Source organism: Seriola dumerili, unplaced genomic scaffold, assembly GCF_002260705.1.
Source record: "Seriola dumerili isolate Sdu_G_001 unplaced genomic scaffold, Sdu_1.0 BDQW01000226.1, whole genome shotgun sequence".
NCBI lineage: Eukaryota > Metazoa > Chordata > Actinopteri > Carangiformes > Carangidae > Seriola > Seriola dumerili.
The window spans coordinates 2,838,100-2,858,251 of record NW_019174481.1 but is presented as its reverse complement, the minus strand read 5'-3'; the positions used below and the strand labels follow the sequence as shown (position 1 = coordinate 2,858,251).

General features: G+C 38.8%; 2 protein-coding genes across 2 annotated transcripts; one reads left to right on the top strand and one right to left on the bottom strand.

The window, feature by feature from the left end:
* Positions 1–940: 940 nt before the first annotated feature.
* On the top strand, positions 941–12,882 carry znf644 (zinc finger protein 644). The gene is made up of 6 exons (XM_022754893.1): positions 941–990; positions 5,471–8,117; positions 8,714–9,307; positions 10,538–10,663; positions 11,942–12,044; positions 12,630–12,882. The coding sequence occupies exons 2-6, from the start codon at positions 5,474–5,476 to the stop codon at positions 12,823–12,825; spliced, it is 3,663 nt and encodes a 1,220-aa protein (XP_022610614.1). The 5' UTR covers positions 941–990; positions 5,471–5,473; the 3' UTR covers positions 12,826–12,882.
* A 46-nt stretch (positions 12,883–12,928) lies between these two features.
* znf326 (zinc finger protein 326) lies at positions 12,929–19,444 on the bottom strand. Its single transcript, XM_022755023.1, has 12 exons — positions 19,367–19,444; positions 19,194–19,276; positions 18,866–18,981; positions 18,102–18,195; positions 17,046–17,508; positions 16,702–16,777; positions 16,489–16,555; positions 15,731–15,878; positions 15,561–15,621; positions 15,311–15,441; positions 15,101–15,190; positions 12,929–14,065 (listed from the first exon to the last, which is right to left on the bottom strand). Exons 1-12 carry the CDS (start codon positions 19,442–19,444, stop codon positions 14,045–14,047), a joined length of 1,428 nt encoding a protein of 475 aa, XP_022610744.1. The 3' UTR covers positions 12,929–14,044.
* Positions 19,445–20,152: the final 708 nt, after the last annotated feature.

The following is a 20,152-nucleotide window of genomic DNA, read 5'->3' as shown; positions in this document are numbered from 1 at the left end:
CGTCATTTTCGAAGTTATCAGTACTATTTTCTCGTTTTGTACCCACCTGGAATAAATAATGAATGTAATCCACGGATATTAAGACTGGGTTTACTCAGTTTAACCCTTGACCCCACCAACTCTGACATTAGCACCTCTTTGCCTTGTTGGCACAGATTAAATCACCCATCAATAACGACTTTATTAGCACACTTTCATCTACACTGACACTGTAGCTCGACTTAATTATTTATTAAAAATATGAGCTGCAGCTAAATGTTATCAATTTTTAACTAGATCGGCTGTAACATTTGTTTACTGTGGAATTCATTTCTTACTTGAAGTGTATGCTCAAAAACAGTGTGTTTTCTCTTTAAAACAGACGGAGAATGAATAACTGAACCGGCTAATAGCCGGTTAGGAGCAACAAAGACCTCTGAGAAGACATCCATGGGGGGATAGTGGTAACATCTCTCCTGTGCTGACATACAATTCTTGTCTGTGCGTCAATGACAAGTTTAAATATCAAAACCAAGTGTGTTCTTTAAAAAAACAAACCATATAGCAATTAATGTTTCAATTCATGTTATCAATTTAAACGGTGATTAACCGCCATCAACCTAAAAAAATCTACTACCCAAAAGAGATGGTCATTAACTCAGGTTTTTTATGCCTCCTATCTGGAATGAACCATTACAAACCTTTCGGGGGAACATGGCGCCGTCTCGTAACATTACGTGACGAAATTTTACGAGACAATAACTTGAGTAACTTTTTAACCATAGATGTTTTTTAAAATAGCCACACAATCATATGTAATTATTAAAAGATCTGTTTGTTCTGTCACTGTAGAGCTAATTGTATGTACGTTTGCCCTTACAAAAGAAATGATCTGTCCCACACCAGACCACCACGGAAAATGGCGACTGTGAAATAGATGGAAGACGAAAGTAAGAAATTATTCAATGCAGCGTACAAATTGTGCCCTGTCTTCATCTACACCGCTCGGAGGTAAAGTCTATTTGTTTTTCGTCGTTTTATTGATATCCGTATAGTGAGTAGCGAGGAACGATTGTCAATAGCTATAGTTTAGCCTGAGGAATGGGTTTTGGTATGGAACAGCCTTAATGGAATGGTCTGCAGCTCCTGCAAGCAGCATCCAACAAGCCAGCGTGATATAAACGCCAAAGAAATGCTATGGTACCTGTACGGAAGATAGTATAGATAACCCAGTTTGCTCTGAAAGTCGGTACCTTTGGAAACATATCCCAACTATTGTTGGCTGGCATATAACTGAACTACTGTGCTGAAAGTTTTAGCTCTATACAAAATCCACAACCGCTCATCAAAAGCCATTTACGGGGTCCATCCCTTTGCAGTTTTGGTGCTGCTATGTAGATGTTACAAACACCTTTCTCTGCCACAGCAGCGTTCACTTGGTATGACACTTTTATTGCCCTTCAAATCCGAGACCTCTCACTCCTGCGACCTTGTAGCGTTATAAATGGCCACAATTAATCATCTAAGCAAAATGTCAGGTATATTTTATATTTAGCTATATTTATTTTGTGGTCAGTGTGTGCTGATTGGGTCAGGACAGTAACTCTGGTGACACTGTAACTAAACTGTTTACTTTTCACATCAAACAGGCACATTCAAATAAGCCAGACTATCATTGCTCATTGCTTTAGCTGGTAAAACACAAGGAACATTCATTATTGGGCTTCTAAAAGCCTGAATAGATTTGTGTCACTATTGTATTTCTGACATTTGCTAAAGCTTTATTGACCTTAAAGTATTGACCATCAGCTGGTTAAACCATCTTAACCATCACTGATTTATATTTGTGTTTAGGACTGCAACTCACCTCTTTTCATCATAGGTTTATCTGCCAATAATTTATGCCAACTAACCAATTAATCACTTGGTTGAGAAAATGACAGAAAAGTGACAAATACCATTAAAATGTGCCGAAACCCAGATTTTTTCAGATTACTTGTTATGTCTGACTGACAGTACAAAACCCACAGATATTCAGTTTACGAGTATCACATAAGGCAAAAAGGTAGTAAATCGTCACAATTTAGAAGCAGGAATTGGGGAATGATTGGTGTTTTTGATTGAAAAAAGACTTAAACAATCATCAAAATAGTTGCAGAATAATTCTTTGTGACTCTACTAATCGTTTCAGCTCCATTTGCATTTTAAACACAACTAAAATGTTAAAGCCACAGTAGCAGCTTCTAGTGGCTGCAGTGCTCATTGCACCCTACTCTACAAATGTGATTATATGGCACCAACAATGTATGGATGGTTTTGCTGTTCTTAAAAGTTTAAATCGTAATTTTTCCTCTGAGGTGTTGCTGATATGCCTACATACGTCAGCTAGCCCGAACGTGAAAATTAAACTCAACGTCGCCACCACTTGGCCTATGGAGACTGAAAGAACCGTACTTGTTCACCACAGGCAGTTGATAAGGAAGATAATGTGGAGCAGGTTAAAGAACAGCTCTGCGATGTGATCCATTTCAGTACCATTAGACAAATTTTGTTATTTGTGAACAAGTGAAACCATTTCCAGTTCTTACTGCAGTTTTTGCATGATCCCAAATGAAAGAATACAAACTTCATTGTTTCTGGTTTTAAATGACCAAAGCTAAGTAAACTGCTTTCCTGTAGCTAGGTATATTTGACTTTTGTCATCTAGTAAAACTACATCAAGTACAAACCTTCATTTCACAATGACTGTAAATGGCAAACAAAATTAATAAAAAATACAAACATGATTATTTTGGATAAACAGTATAATGAATAACACGATTAAAAAATGTATGACGGATGCATCTATTGATGCGTTGGAGCTACAACAATCAAGGGGTTGAGTGCTGAGACGAACTATGAATCATTTTATAAGCCATAGGCATCTATGGAAGGACCAGTGGAACATTTGCAACAGAGATTTATGAATACAATTTTACCAGTGGGGATAAAAATTGTAAGTTTGTCCTGAGGGTGGTAATAAAGGAAAAACCCACCTTGTGTGCGCAGTTGACATTTTGGCCGGAGGATGGTGATAAAGCTTAGGGAGTTTTTAAAATAGGAAGAATTTATCCTTTAGGCCAAACTCTGACCAACTTGAGCCAGGCTCAGTTTTTGCTGCAATGATGACATCTGACACTGCAGTGGCCAATCAAATATGTGCAAGTGCACCAGTAAATTACTTTGTAACGTGAATGCTGTATTTCTGCCGTTTGCGTAAAAATCATCACAGCAAAAAACAAAATTCTTGCAACTCGGCTGACTTTCCATTAAAGTAAACTCTTATCTGTAAGTATTAAAACCATTGTGGAGCTAAACTTCTTGAGTTGTATTTCATCGCCTACTGGTCCGCCCCTACTGACCTAGCTCCCTGCGCTGGTTTAACATAGGGCTGTTTTCGATCTGAATCTCCACTGAGGGCTCCAACAGGCCATGTGTGGCAACCCATACACAAGCTTATCTGCAGGTGCATGCGCACTCAAGTTACACTCTTTTCCATTCGAGATTTGTCGTTACTCTCCAATACTGTAATGGACGCTATTGATATACCTACAGCAAGCAAAATTTAGGCTGCTGTAGAAGAAGACAGCAGGAAAAGCCGAACATGGTGGTTCTTTGTTACAATTTTTACAGTGGCTGTATGTCAGCACAGTACAGCATGTGTGTTGGATGCTACTTGCTTTTATGTTCTTCTGGTCTTTATAAATATGTTGGTTATCAGAACATCGGTGTGTTTAGGCAGGAGGTGGAAACAAATTCATTTGGTCCTTGTTCCCACAGACCACTGAGACAATCATCAACAAGGAGCCATGCATTGCTAGGACAGCAGCTGATCTTCATGTTTCAAATTTCATAGTGCACGCACTGGATTAGCACGCCAGCCACAATTGCATAATTATTGCTTTAGCAATAGTTTGCATTGTGCACCTGTCTATGTAGACGCATGTACTATCTTGATGATGCGCCCTTAAAATAACAATGAAATATTGTGCCTTTGACTTCGGACTGTGGCTAACCACACCTCATTTTAAGACCAGCACGCCCATGGGGGCTCAGATGGCTGCAAGTACATTTGTTATTTAAACAACGAGGGTGCTGGAAAGGAAAATCACAAATGCATCAGTCTGAAACTCGCGAAGACATTTGCACTGCGCATGCCTCAGCTTTACGCCAGGTGTAAGATGGGGCCCTTGGAGGCTACATTAAATAACATCAATAACTGCAGATTCAAACAAAATTCTTTGTAAAGTTCTTAAAAAAATCTAAAGATTTGTCAAAAAAATTTGCCATTCAAGTAACACTTTTTCTCTGTGCTCATTTGCCTTTCTCCTCTCCTATTTCTAACAAGTCATGTGTCCCAATCACATACTTGAATCAGGCACGATTGCATAGAACTGGATACTAGTCTCCAAGATGGCACCCATTAATTCCAATAAAAGCCACTTATGCAGCACATAAGCCAAAAATGTTTTCTTTCTTCTTGTTATGCTTATGTGTTCTGCAGACCCCTGCTCATGAGCTCAAGTATTTTTTTTTCCCCTGAGGCCATCAGCCCATCCGACTGACTACAATGAGGTGATGTCATACACAAATTGACTAACTCATTGCCCTGTAAAACTGTGTCTGAAAACACGCAATCGTAACTTAAAATATTATGCCATCAAATGTTTAAAATCTGAGCGGTGTAGTTACACACACTGGTAATACTTTCACAGTCATTTGGGCCTGATTGCTTGCAGAAACCCTATAATATTCTACCATTGTTGAAGCAATGCAGGATAAGGCCATATTCAGACTGACTTCAGCTCTACGTGAATAAATGCTGCCCTCTCAATCTTTTGAATGGAGCCAGTCTGTTGACGCAAAAGTTCAATCTCAACAAATACATAGAAATGCACTTTCCTGGTATATGTCATTGCAATTGTGGTGATAAAAGATGAAAAATAGTTGCCACCATGTTCAATTTAGAGTTGTAAAATCCTGTCTGTGACTATTACAAACAGTTGTGCAGTGTTTGTTGTTTGATAAGCTTTTAAATGCATTAATCTGTTACTCAAGTTGGACTCCCTGGAATCGTATTTCATTGTCTCATAGGTACCTTATCAAGATGCCCCCTGAGCTATTTTAACACTGGGATGTTTTTGGTCTGAATGACGCTAACACCATACATTTATACAAACACATGAAATCCCAGCACAAAATTCAATAAGATGAAGCTATGAAGGCCACATAACTTATTTAAGAATATAAACCTTCAGAATACGGAGAGAAGATTGAAAAGCAATATCCCTGTCAAGATCAGTTATGTGTTATTGTGCAAAGATAGAAAGGCCTATGTCTAAAGTGAAAAAGGTTTGCATTTAACCTTTGGGATGCTACAGTGCTAACTTTGGTTTTTACTTAACACTTGTGATGGTGGAATATCTAAGAAGGCTTTACTTTTCTTTTCCAGGTCATGGCAGCTGAAATGTCATGTCTGACAGGTGTTGATGAAGATGACAAAGATGCAGATCCTGAGATCAATGCCCTCTCACTCCTGCAAGAGCCAGTGAGAATGGCTCAAGAATCAGCCTCTTGCACCGATTCTTTCGGCAAGCCTTCTCTGAAACAAAATAGTGTCCTAGATGTTATGTCAAACACAGATATGTTGTCTCCAGTTGGCCTGGGAAATGGACCTTCTTCGCATCAGGCTACACAAGCCCATGAACTCAATAGCATCTCCACAGAGAAAGAGGAGGAGAAGAGCATCACCCCACTAAAAACTGTGCAGGAAATTGACACTGCAGGAATTTGGGGTTTTGACGTAGACTCACCTGAGAACTCACTGGATAATTTTAGTAGTGCCAGTGACCTTCATTGGGACCCTCACAAAGAGTTTATGCAATTTTTGTGGGAGAACCATGGTGATTCTCCTGGTGAGGAGCCTAAAGAGGAAGTCCCTCCAAGTAATAGCCAAAGGAGAAGGAAACGGAAAATGGACATGGTTGTCATGGTGGATCCCTCAGAAGACCTTTACCCTGATCTGAGCCGCAAGTCATCTGAGGAATTGTCTGATACCGAAGGCCCAGAAGACTCCATTCCTGTCAGAAAAGTCCGAAAGTCAAGAAAGTTCCCCAAGTCACAGTCGTCGCCAACAGGGAAAGTTTCCAAGTATCCCAATGGAACTGTAAAGGCCATCAAGGAAATTCTTTACAATGCCCCTGCGAGAAATTCACATGAGAACAGTATAGGTCATGGGCTTTCACCATTAAAGGGGAGGCTCACAATAAATTCTCATTCAGAGGAGAAGCTTTCACGTTACCCTTGCTCAAAATGTAAGCTAATTTTCAAGAAAGAGCATCATTTGCATCGTCATATGAAGTCTCATGTTGACCCTCCGAATATTTCGCCAAAGCCTTTTATATGCCGTGAATGTGGACAGTCTTTCAGACAAAGTGGTTCACTTATTGAGCACATGTCCATCCACCAGGAGAAGAGAACAAGACTCACTGAAGAGGTCAAAAGCATAAATGATAAGAAGAAAGAGGATAAAAACATGAAGCTTTTCTGCCCTCAGTGCCCATTTGGAACAAACTGCCCAAACACGTTTGTTCAACATGCGAAAACGCATGAGAAGGACAAGAGAAAATTTAGATGTGACAAATGTAGCTTCAGGACTCTGAGTGAGAATGACCTTAGGAGACATAACATTATGCAGCACACTGTTATTACAGTTAGAAAGCAGATCCAGGATGATGACACTCAAACCTTCTCCTGTAACGTTTGTTCTTACAGAGCTTTTAGCAAAAATGTTTTTAAGAATCACCTTCTGCGGCGCCATCAACAAAGTTTTGAGGAATACGAAGCTGCAAAGCGTAGAGAGAAAAATGTGCAGATCCAGAATGACGACTCTGAAACCTTCTCCTGTAACATTTGTTCTTACAGAGCTTTTAGCAAACATGTTTTTGAGAATCACCTTCTGCGACGCCATCAACAAACTTTGGAAGAATACGAAGCTGCTCACTGTAGTGACAAAAATGCACAACCATCTAGGGAACAACATGTGCCTACTTGTAAAATCCCTGTTGAAGATGCAGAGTTTACATCTAAAATCTCAATAAAAAATCAGATCTCTTCTAGAAGAGCTTGCTCACCTAGTGACTCTAATGACATTTCAGACTTATTCAAAAATAGCAAGATTAAGAGAGGTCTCAAGTCTCAACTGACAGAATCAAAGCTTGACAAATCCATTAATGTTCTCCTGTCACGACAAAGACATGGAAAGAAGACTACTGAACAGAAGAAGGAAAGCAATAATTGCAGTACATCTGTTCAGAATTCCAAAAGTGACAAAGATGGCTCTGATCAGTTGCCAGGAGCATTGACTGTCAAGGTTGAAGATTCAGCTTTATCCCCAAATGGGCCCTCCAGTGCAGCTGAAAGTGATCTCAAAAGCATGGGTGAACCCAAGTTTAACGTAGATCAGTCCACAGTCAAAAAGTCACCGTCTAAACGGAAGATGTCCACTCCATATCGCAACACCTGTGACCAAGACTCATGCTTCATCTTATCAAAACCTTTGCCAAGTCCCAAGAAAATAAACCAAGAAGAAGAAGTGGCCAACTTTGATGAAAAAGACATTTTCCAGTTTAAGGATACAGATCCCAACACAAATTCTTTTGACAATGGAATCAAGAAAGAAAAACAAAACATCATTTATACCTATAGCAGAAGAATGTCCATGAGGGGTGCTCTGCAGGCGTCTAAAAGGCTGTTTGAGAAAATAAAGACTGAAGAGCAAGAACAGACTGACCCTGAAATCAAAGAAGAATGCATAGAAACAGAAGTATTCCAAGAAACCTTTGACTCCCACCAAATACCATTGCGGGAATCACTTGAAGATGATTTGTCAGAATTGGAATCAGACCGCAAGAACTGTCCGTACTGTCCTGCAGTCTTTGAGTCAGGTGTTGGATTGTCCAATCATGTCAGAGGGCATCTTCATAGGGTTGGATTGAGCTACAATGCACGCCATGTAGTGCCTCCTGAGCAGGTGGCTTCTCAAGACAGGAGGCCACGAATTCGACGGAAGATTTCAGCATTCAGGAGATTGAAAAAAGGTACTTCAGTAATTACTGCATGTTCTTCTATTGAAACTTTGGTGTATAACAACTTGGCTTTTATTTTTGTGGTTCTGAGTCAGTTATTATTAAGCCTTACTCACTACTTACCTAAGTAATTGTTGACATCTTGGAATGTGGCGCCACTGTGCAACTTAAGACAAGGGGTTAGACTGTTGTAAACAAAGCAAAGAGATTAGTGATGAATGGGTAAAAGTATTACCTGAATTGTCCATCAGTTTACTGACTGACTTCTTAATTTAACTATTACCTAATGTACTTAGCATAATTGTGTGCACTTACAGTTTTTCTGTGAAAATTAAAAGAGACATTATGGATGCACTCACTTTCTGTTCTACTTCCAAATGAAATTGCAGCTATTCGGAAAAAAATGTCTTTCTCTTGCATGATTTTATGTTGCCCCACCAAATTTTTATAGCTATGCTCTCGTGACTGGTCAACGGGCAGACCTGTTTTAAACTTGGTTTAAATATAGTTTTCCTTTATATGTACTTTGTTACGAAGTTCAAACTAATCATATGGTACTTTTAATGCATACTGATAATGTTTCTGCTTATTTCTTTCTTTTTTTCCAGTGTTACAGATGGAGTCAGATTCTGAGACTGTGAAGAGTATTCACTCCTGTCCATTATGTGGAGATTCATTTGATAACAGGACTGGGCAGTCCAACCACATACGAGGCCACCTCAAAAAGCTTGGTAAAAGCTTTTCAACAAAGAACAAATCCCCATTATTTTTACTCCGGGAGTTGATGCGCGACAAGAAGGAGTTCCAGCGGGCGCTTCAAATTCTGGGAAAGAGACGGAACCATTTCCAGTATGGTGCTTCACCAAAGCTGTCCAACGCTGATCGTTTCACGCCACCCCCCATTGGAATCCCAAAAAGTAATTCTATTCCAAGAGTTTGCACTGATGCCAAACCACTGATCTCCACGTTTTCTTTAGCGGAAATGGAACCTGAAAAAAGGCAACTAGAGACTAAGTTGGATGTTAAAAATTCACTCTCAGGCACAACTGCCTTGATAGGAATTCTGAAGAGGAGGAAGTGTCAGGAAGACGCCAGACTAAAGGGCTCCTCTCTGATATCAAGGAACTCTTTAACAGTTTCTTCAAACAGTGAGCACAGTTCAGGATCAAGAGTTGCAGCTTCACTGCCAAACTCAATATCCGGTAAGTAACTTCCAGATAGTAGTAACCATACAGGTTAAACAGGAAGTGGATTACTCCAGTGTTAACAGTTTCCTGTTAAATTGGTGTCATCCAGAAGAATCATGTAATCCTCTTGACATATTGTGTTTACAAGTGAAAACGCTATGTAACAATTCAGAAACTTACAATTTAACTGTTTAGCACTGTGGGATATACCCATTTAGCAACAGTATATTGGTCAAGCTAGTCGTAGTATCATGTATCATCTTTTCAGAAGGACCAGTATGGGATTGACAGATAAATTCAGGTTATAAAAACATTATCAAAGGAAAAAATAAACATTAGACAAGTGTATGATCATACATGTTTTTAAAAACAGCCGATCGTCTACCACTAATGTCAAGCCTTAACTTTTGAGGGTTTGTGACGGATAAACAGAACATTGAAAAACACACTATTATCCACAGTTCCTTTGAACTGTAGAACTGAGAGTATTAATCATTAGTTTTTATTATTATTATTATTGTTATTGTTTAAGTGGGGTGTCGTCAGCATAAAGGCACAGAATGAGGTTTCCCAATTACCTGCAGATTATTTGGCCAAAATACAAGAGCATGCTGCAAGTAATAATGTTGCAAATCAGCATTATTTTGTCTTTGTCTCATATCCTTAATTTCATAAAAAAAAAAAAGTACCAAATAGCAGAAATGATCTATACAGACTTTGTAAGATTGAACAAAGACAGAACTTGTTTCAATACATTTCTTAATCTCACAATGTGGGATTTTCTTGATGAAGGAGTGTTTGCTGAAAAAGAAATAAAACAATAAACTGAGGCTGCAGTAATATTTTCTGATTTTGGAGTGCCACTATTCTAGTTTATAATGTGGAACTTGTCAATACTGTCAGTTCAATAGCGCTCTTCCTTCACTGCTAAGACCTTATTTTCTAACTTTTTTCTAACTAAATTTTTAAAACAACATATATTGCATATAGACTATCAAAGGTCAGTATAAACACATTCATTAAGTTCACATCAAAAAGAAAACAAAAATCCTTTTGTCATAATGAATTCTGTCATTTATTTAAGAAAGAAATAGTTGAGTGGAGACATTACAAACCTGTCACACAAAGGGAGAAAAGTGCTTGTTGTTAAGTCCATTTCTACAATTCATCAACACTGCTAACAAATAAGTATCACTATATTTATGTTCTCACTTATTTGTCTTTGTATTTTCTGTCTTGTCACAGAGAAAGGTGAATTCAACAGGAAGGTGTGCGTCCATTGCAATGCAACTTTCCACAGTGGAGTTAGCTTGTCCAATCACCTCCGGGCATATGCAAAACGAAAAAGGACTGCCTTACTTGAGGGAACCAGTAAGTGCCATCGGCCACACCTAAAGTTAGATACCAAAAAAAAGAGACTGTCACTGTGCTCCTTGTACTCTCCTACAACCAGTGTTTTTTATTAACTGGTTTTAGCTATTTAAATCACTTTTATTCATTAAGGTTTACCATTGTTGACTGGGAAATCTGTGTGACGGTGTGAAATGCTGATAAACCTGCCTTTAGGCACAGAAGTAAACACAGTATTTCTTAAAGGTACCCTGTGAAGTTCCTATGTGAACAAACACAGTTATGTTTATATTCACAGTTTGTCACCAAAGCACATAATGCATAGGCTTAAGAGATGTGTGGGAAAAAGGTTTCCTTCCTTTCAAAACATCTGAAATCTGATTTGTTTTTTCTCTGGAAGAGCATGAAACCATCATTCAGGAATGTTAACACATCACCTACTGTATGTGCTCAGGATAGAAACAAAATGGGAGCCAATCATAAAACTTTACTCCACAGCACTTCTAGTGGTCAAAACCTTTCCTTTCATAGAGGATATTATATAAAAGAGCCATGTTAGTGCTACAATACTTGGCATAATATCATTGTCACCATTTACTACAATCTCAAGAAAAACACCTTTAGCCTCACCCTCACTTTCTCAATGTTCTGACCAAAAACTAATAATCTGATCAGGAATGCAGTGAGTAAATTTTACCTGCCTAACTGTTTGTGAGTAACTTCAGCACCTGTCAGTTTATCACAAAGGAAAAACATTCACCTCCACTGTATTGGCATGTAAGCAGAAATCTCAGCACTAGAGCCAAAACTACCTGTGTGGCTAGATACCACAAAGGGTTTTGAAGTCCAAATCAATGTTATATTTAGTGTACCAGTGGTTATTTGTGTCCTCCCCATGGTGAGGATCGAGAAGAGTGTCAGCCAGTGTGATGCTACAAAGATTTTAATTGTGGAGTGTGGCGGAGGAACAACCTGTTCATGGCGTAAAGCCTTCAAGGCCTACTTTTCCTGTATGCACAGATCATCACACTTATTCATTAGGCCTTGTGTCTTTGCCGCACTGCCATGCAGCTGAGACACAAAGCAACACCATTCATTTCACAGGTCACAAGTCCAAAACAGTGGGAATAACGTAAGCGCTCATGTCCAGTGTCAATTTTCTGAACCTACAGAATATGTTATGTGAGAATGTACTATTGTTGGAGCATCATAGACTTCTGTCCATCGACATGTTTAAAGGCTGTGCTGTAATCTCAAAGGTAGAGCTGTAAATTAAAAAAAGTAAATTCTGTCTTTTAGCATTTGACTGTAAAGCAAGGAGACAGCGCTCAAGGCCTGGCTCAAAGAAGAAAACACTGCCCTTACCACAAACTCCAGAGGAAATGTACAGACTCACCTGCAGGTACAGTTTTCATTTCTTATTTAATGGACATACAAAATTACACTCTTTAAATGGTGGATAGCAGTCCAACAGGCCCCAGTTGTTTTCTAGTTGCCCAGGCAACCAGTTTTGGACCACTGACAAATGTTTATTGTGGTCTATTTAGTTTCTGTTGGCAACCCTTCTCATGTATTTATATGAAAAATCTGCCCAGATGAATGAGAGACATGTTGTCACTGATGTGCTCCAAAAATAAAGGAAGTGAGTGTGTAATAAAATAAAGCCACAAACCATAATGAATCTTTGTAGGACAACCAACCACACAGTTGTACCAACACTGAGACCAATATATCTAAACAAGGAAGAGTGCAGTACATGATGACGTCATCTGATGTCTTTTGTCAAGCCAACCAACCAACCAAACCCAAAGATATTTTTCAAAGTGCACCCATGGAAACATCAGAAGCTTCATATGATGAAGTTGCTTGTTCCGATTCATTGCTAGTGAATTTGTTTGTACAAATTAAATTAGAAACGAGTCCAAAAGTCTGACAACTTGTATCTATTTTTGCAAAACACACCATCAGTCTCTCCTTCTCTTTACAGGTTCTGTGACCTCGTCTTCCAGGGTCCGTTGTCGGTCCAGGAGGACTGGATTAAACATTTACAGAGACACATTATGAACACTAGTGTCCCTCATACTGGGCTAGGCATGGTAGAGGTCACCTCGCTGCCCACGGACCCCCCACCCATCAAGACTGACCAAGACAGCTCTCTGACAGCCACACATGCTGCCTCATGAAGCCAATGAGGATCCTTTAAGATTTCACTAGACTGTATGTGTATGTACATTGGATGTTCTTTCACTTTTTTTTTTTTTTTTTTTTTTTTTTTTTTTTTTTTTTTTTTTTTTTTAGTCAATTAAATACTGGCCAAAAGTACAGTACTGCTCAATGATCGAGGTATTGTACATGCTTGGACATTTGGACAGATGAAAGTTAATTATTTTGGATATTGTTACCTTTTTCTGTTTTTACATGGTCCATTTTTTGGAATACAATTCCAGATGGGCAGACTGTTTTCTTGTTTTATGCAGTAATGTAGTGTGGAATCCATTTATAATGAAGACAACTTTTACCTCAGATTTCTCATGGTTTGAGTCCGTTTTTGGTCAAAGTTTGGGAGCACCTCTCTTCTATATCAATATTCACATTCGTAAAATACATAGAATCATGTTTTTTTTTTTTTTTCGTACTGCAACATGTTGAAATCAAAGCCCACAGTCTCTGTTTTCAGGCCACAGAGTTACTGAGATGAATATTTCAACTGAAAGTGACGGCACCTGAAAGCTCTTGATAAACAGTTCCAAGAAACACAAATGGAAAAAGTGAGCTACTATTCAAGAACAAAAAGAATAATGTCTGCAAACTTGTTATGCATAGAAAGTGTTTTATAGTATTTCAGTAACTGCATTGTTTCTAATACAAATACAAAATTAAAACTGAAGGTGGTTAAGAAAAAAGACCTAACACGCACAGCCTGTGCTGGAAATGCCCTTCATACATGTCACCTATATTTAATGTTTAAATATACTGTTTTGAAATAATTTAATTTTAAATGTACTATATCACACAGATACAATGCTTAAAACATTTGTGTTGTTCTAAATAAAAAAAAAGCAAAGAAACAAATTGACTTTTTCTAATTATTTTTGCACAGAAATGAGAAACATTGGACCTGTAATTCAAAAAAATCACAAGCTTCATCTTCTTAAAGTGACCAAATGGTGATTACCTGGAGTTCTGTTACATGAACATGGACAAAATATGAAATGACAAAACAACATATGCACCAAAGAACAACAAACGTCCATATTGTGTGAACAAACCAGGAGTTTTTCTGACTAAACACGAGAATTGATGTGGCACTAATGTGGTTGTGATTCAAAGTCCATTACTCTTCATCTGACGCAAACAGCACCTCAGTGAAAACACTATTTTGAAGATTTCCAGTGATTTCCATCATTCAAATGGGCTGTCACCCTGAAAGAGAAGAATCAGTGAAGTAGTCTGATCAGTCAGACTTCATCATTGCCCAAGTGCAGTCCATTTTTAAATACTAGTAATTACTAGGAGCCTTGTTGAGTACTGTTTGCTTGTGCTACTCATTAGATGTAGTTTACTGAGGCTAAAAACAAATGTCTTACTCAAAGGAATCCATGAAATAATGTTTCTGTCAATTTAGAAAGATTTGGTTCATTGACCCTCGTATTCAATCCCAAAGCCACATAAAGAGGAGAAGAAATCCAATCTCATCTTAGTTAAACAGTACGGTGTTACTTTTACCCGTTATAGAGTTTTGCTGTTTCACTTTATACAATATTTTGTTGACATTAAGGCACAAAATGAGTACATTAGATGTTTCCTTTCCATGCCTGAGTACTTGTGTGTTGAAAATGTTGACTGTAGAACCTACAGTATACAACAGCTTTCATATTTTCACAGCCAATTACTTATAGTATTTGATTATTGTACAAATCCTGTGTAATTTATTGAAATATATCTTTTAATGTTGCATGTGACTGGCCAAAGACGACTAACCCAACCTCCCCCATTTGAAATAGCTTTTTATTTATCATTAGTAAAGAGAGCCGGTTGATAACCAGTTCACTAATTTGTACCCACATAACACTAAATTGAGCTCTAAAATTATGTAATACACATTGGATGGGGACGTCATAGAAAGGATGTAGTGTTCAACAACTAAAACCAAAAGCATTGACACAGATTTTGCTCCAAAGACCCAAGTACCATTATAATGGAACGAAATGAATGTGACATTGTTATTACTTTGAGGGAATTAATTATATAATTCATACAATATCGCTAACTTGAGGGAACCAAATAAATATACAGTAATAAATAATTTGAGGGAGCATTGGTTATTTGATGGCACAAATTGCTCACACGTAGGAACAATTTCTCAACAAAAAAAATCACGAGTCCATACTGTCATGTATTACGTATGTTATTAAATACATATACTGATATAATATAATGTTCATTACAGCTAAATACCTTGATGAAGTTTTCAAACTGAGGTTTCAGCTCATTCATTATGGTTTCTGCTTTGCTGAGGCAAGTACGTCTCTGCTGCACTTCAAACTCCTTCAGGAAATCAATCAATCAGTCACCAACTCATTCCTTCTAGGACCAATGTTGAATTCACACAAATGAAGACATATATATTGACATATAAATGAGTGTGCTTCTTTACACCAGTGTTACCTGTGTTTTGACGAGGTGTTCCTGAGAGGTAATGTGAGTCTGCACTGAGGATGCAGACGTGGATACTAAGACGTTGCAAGCTGCACAGTGGAACATTTCCACCTTTGTCATGTGGTCATTTTCCTGCAGAGCTGCCAATACAATGATCACACTGTATTTAAAGTTTGTTAGTCTGGAATAGAAGATAATAAGGACAATGAATGTTTCCTGTTTTTTTTCTACATATTTTTGACAGTTCAGAGTCATTTACCTTGAAGAGCACTGTCCTCTATGGCTCGACTACACTGACGGCTTTTATACAGCATGACTTCCTGTAGGAACAGAAGACGGCAGTCACCATCCAGACACAACAATGCACCAACAGTTGATGATGTTTTTATGGTTCAACCCAGGGACCCTCAACAGGATATACTCAGTCACCTGCAGGAAAGCTATAGTCAGATCATCGTAATTATTATTCTGCTGAATGTGCTCCAGTGTCCCCCAGTGGCTTCTGCTGTCCAAGTGATCCTCAAACTCCTGCCCATTGGCCAGCTCAACGTCACAAAGGTCACAGGTGATGGGGATCCTACAAGAAAAATATTAAGAATTAAACAGTTAAATAGCAGACCCTTTAACAGCCTAAGGTCTTCATATCATTCAGGCTAACAAAAGATTCTGAGAGTCCTAAGAGTTAAACATCTAACCTGATTTTAGGCTATAAAGTTGTATCTTAAAGTAAACTTTCACTTTTGGAGAGTGCGTTAATGAGCTAGCTATGTTCTCTCTCCCCTTGGTCATTCACCCAGTGTTTATACTGTATCAAAATGTGTTTATAACAGCAGTGGCTGACACGTGCATGCACTCTTTTTTTTTTCCTAACACAGTTTAGTTACACCTAGACTGAGGTGACAGTTTTTACACTAGAGGTGTAGAGTGTATTAAACAATTATACAATTATATATAGACAATTATATCAACATCTAACTTAGCCAACGATAGCTAATGACAACTAACCTACCACAGTAGTAGTACCAACTAACTTGCACAGAGGACGATATGAAACATAATGAAAACACGTGTGTCCCTGTTGTTGCTATGGCAATTTTACTATGCTATCAAATGGAAAATAATTGTGATGTGAATACTCTGCATGTAGCATCTTTAAACAATAGGGCATCAGTGTTCCTGGTGCTTACTTGTCCATTATAATACTTCTGCTTCTTTTTCTCGTCACCTCTGTGGCAGCTGTGATTTTGTCCACACCTGCAGAACATTATACACAGAACAAATGCACACACTGCAATAAATACTGCTTAATCATTTACTTTTTCAAACTATTTTCTCAAGTGTGTAATGCATGCAATTATGTTATATTTGAAATGGTTATATATAACAACATGACAATTTACCTGTTTCCACGGGCCCAGACTGGTGTTGATAATCCCGCTGTATCTTGGGCGGGGATAATCTAACAGTAGTGGTTATCTACAGAGGAGAGAAAAGTCTCTAACTGCTACCAAGTGTCACAGTATTCATTCATTCATATTCACTCCACACAAAAAGCAAACAGTGTCTGCTCCACAAACAGGGCCTGTATCCTGTTTAAGTCTACAACTCAAGACTGATTGTAACCTCTAACCCCAAACTAGCTTTCTTTCCCATGACTCACATAATGCTTGAGTTGATTTCAGGCTGTCACTATCGTAAAGACAGGTAAGTCAAACTGTAATACTTTCAGTCTTATCGATGATACCTCTCTCCTGTGTTCTGTAACTGTTATCCGCTCCTCCCCATTGGTATTCTGTCCTCCGTAAGAAGCAGGAAACTGTTGGGTGGAGGAGCTGTGAACAGTCCTGTCAGGGCTGCAGACCCTGTGCTCCAGAGGTCTACTTATGGAGCCATACCCCGGTCGGTCAATTGATTCAGTGCCTGGGCTATAACCCTCAGACAGTCCATGACATGGGGCGAGACCTCGATTCTCGCTGGGTCTGGTTTCAGGGCTAAATTCGCGTCTGTCAAAGGGTTGGCTCCCTGGCACAGAGTAGGATGAGTCCCAGCGGCGTTTCTCACGGCAGACTCCACCTGGAGACAAACGTCGACGTCCTGGGTTGTTATCCTGATTGGATGTGGAGTGGTAGTGGTTGTGGTCTTTGCTCTGTGCCACCTCGAGCTCAGAGTCTGACGAGCCAGGATCGTAAGGGTCATATAACTCGACTCTGAAGGAAATGGAAGCGGGAGAAGAAGTGTGTGTGTTACATGCAATTTACAATGATATAGATATAAATATACATCCGTAAGGACATGTTACCATTTACCATTGAATCTTCAGATACTATAAATGTCCTAGCAAACTACATGAACTGTTGGAAAAAAGACAAATTTGTTTCCCAGCATGAGATAAAACAAATTAGAAGCTGAGCACATTTGGTGAAGTTTGTCCATTTGTTTAAGCAGTTTCCTGCCACTTGCACTTTTACCTCACAGATTCCACCTGGAATAATATATAAGGAGGTCACCTTCAAACAGCCCACATTTCCACATTTTAAATAACCACAAAGCAAAGTTAAAGGCTCCAATGTGGGACGTTGTGGATTGTTACTTAAGCAGACATCACTCTCTACCTGTCCCTCTGTCAGAGGCTCCTGCAGGACTGGAAGAAGATCCCACAGCTATAGATTCAGAGGCTCATTACATCAGTGACTGACAGATGTCAAGCAGGCGGTGAAAGGTGGAGATTCTTCAAGGGACCCACAGAACTTCTAGTAAGATTTACAAATTAATTATCGAGGCTCCAGAATTCCTGACTTACTTTTCTAAACTGCTTGTGCTTTTGTCCTGAGAGTCGTCATCTTCTTCTCCTACTGGTTTGAATGAAGACTTCCATTTAGCAGCAGAATGTTTCGCTGTATAATACAAAAAGGTAAATAATGATACTGACAAATTATATCAACAGACTTAATGCATTCAGATATGGAATCTATGGTTACGATTTACAACCAATGAACTGTAGGAAGTTTTGTTTTTCTGTGTTTATTAGTTACTATGACAACAAGTAACACAATAATCTCCACATCTGACATAGAGAAAGGAAGCCAGAGATGGCTTTTCTAGATCTTAAACAGTTGGTGGCTATTTTAATGCAGATAATCCAAGAGCATTTATAGGTTTACAATCCCTAACAAAAACTATGTTTACTTTTTATTTAAACTGACTATTTTTGAATGTATGTCACAAAGCTTTTAGATGTATTTTTCCAGTAGTTTTAGGCAGAGAGACAAAGGTGCAGACACTGAACTGCAACGTCTCTTGTTTTAGTCACTCCTCATCTCTCTCTCTCATCTCATTTCCTGTCATTTCTCTACTGATAACTCTAATAAACCTCACATCATACAGGAATTAATTGAATCAGGGGAATGCCTTCAACAGTGGACAAAACAGAGCAGCCTAATTTGCTGAATGGCAACTTAAAATATAAGCAATTTGATGTAAATCAGTTAAAACATGCTGGCGTGGCCTTGTAAGGAGATGTTGTGTAGCTGTCTCTAGTTGAGCTTAGATGTCCACAGAGGTTACCTGCACGTTTCTGGGCTGGTGGTGTGTTAGCAGCCATGTCAGATGTCCTGATGTTTGAGGTGTCTGCTAGCTTCACTGGGATGCGTTTCATGGCTTCCATGAAGTCTTTGGGTACTCTGTTTGTCACACAAAACAAAAGTGAGAGCACTTCTACAAACAAGGTGACTACCACGATGATAGCAAGTGAACATGAATGTATCGGGGGCGAAGGCAGACTGGTGTTTTATCAGTGCTAAAGCAAACTGACTTAGCTTAGCAATTTTTGCTATTAGCTTTAGCTACATAGCATCATAGCTGCATGTTAAGACTGCGCAGAGCAGCTAATTACCTTCCAGGCAGCTGTTTGTACGCAGCAGCTCCTTGAGGTACAGCCGAAGGGCTGAACGGAACATTATTCTGACGGTTCATTGTCTGGTGGCGTTACAGGAGAAGATTAATGGGCATGTGTGTGTGCAGTGAAGCTAGTTCACCTTCAGAGAGCTGGTTAACAGATTCCTACACCTGCCGACAGGTGGCAGCATCCTGCAACACAAGCTGGACCTGCTCCTGTGCTGTGGAGTTGGTATTTACAGCCCCCATGCCCCCACACCTGTATTATATGTCACGAACAGTTAGTTTACAATAAATAAAAGCCATCAGTAGGTTGAGGACACTGTATTATCTTGGTTAGGCAGAGTTTGAAACATGTATTATTTCAGAGGTGTGTAATTTCCTAATAATCTCGTCAGAAGTTTATTATAGGGAAATTACAGGCAATGGTCTGCAACAGTTATTTTTAGTTAAATTGGTTTTCTTGGGTTTAAAAGCAGTTGATGACTGTTTCTAAACCTGAAAAACAGAATAAAATGATAATAATAATTAGAGGGATAATAGTGAAGCTTGCTGGCTGGCTTGCTGTTACCCAGCAAACATTCATATTCATATCATATCAAATGAAATGATAAGGACCTTAAAGTGGGTCCTGTATATTACCTGTATTGTCAACGTATGTCAACATTTACATTTTTTATATTCCTAAATACATTTATGCTTCAATAAATTATCTTCAACAGTTCTCACTGGGGACAGTTTTTACCCTGGGGCGCCCAGTGGGTTGATTTAGTCATGGATAATAGAAAGGCCAAGTCATTCCTGGCTTAGCTGACACTGATCCATCTTTGGTCACCACTGCAAATAATGTCAATCCATCAAACCTTTATACAGGCTCAGTTATATTACACTAAAGGGTTAACACTAACTTTACAATGAGGAAACTGGAATCGGCGCCTCAGCCAAGTTGCAGATATT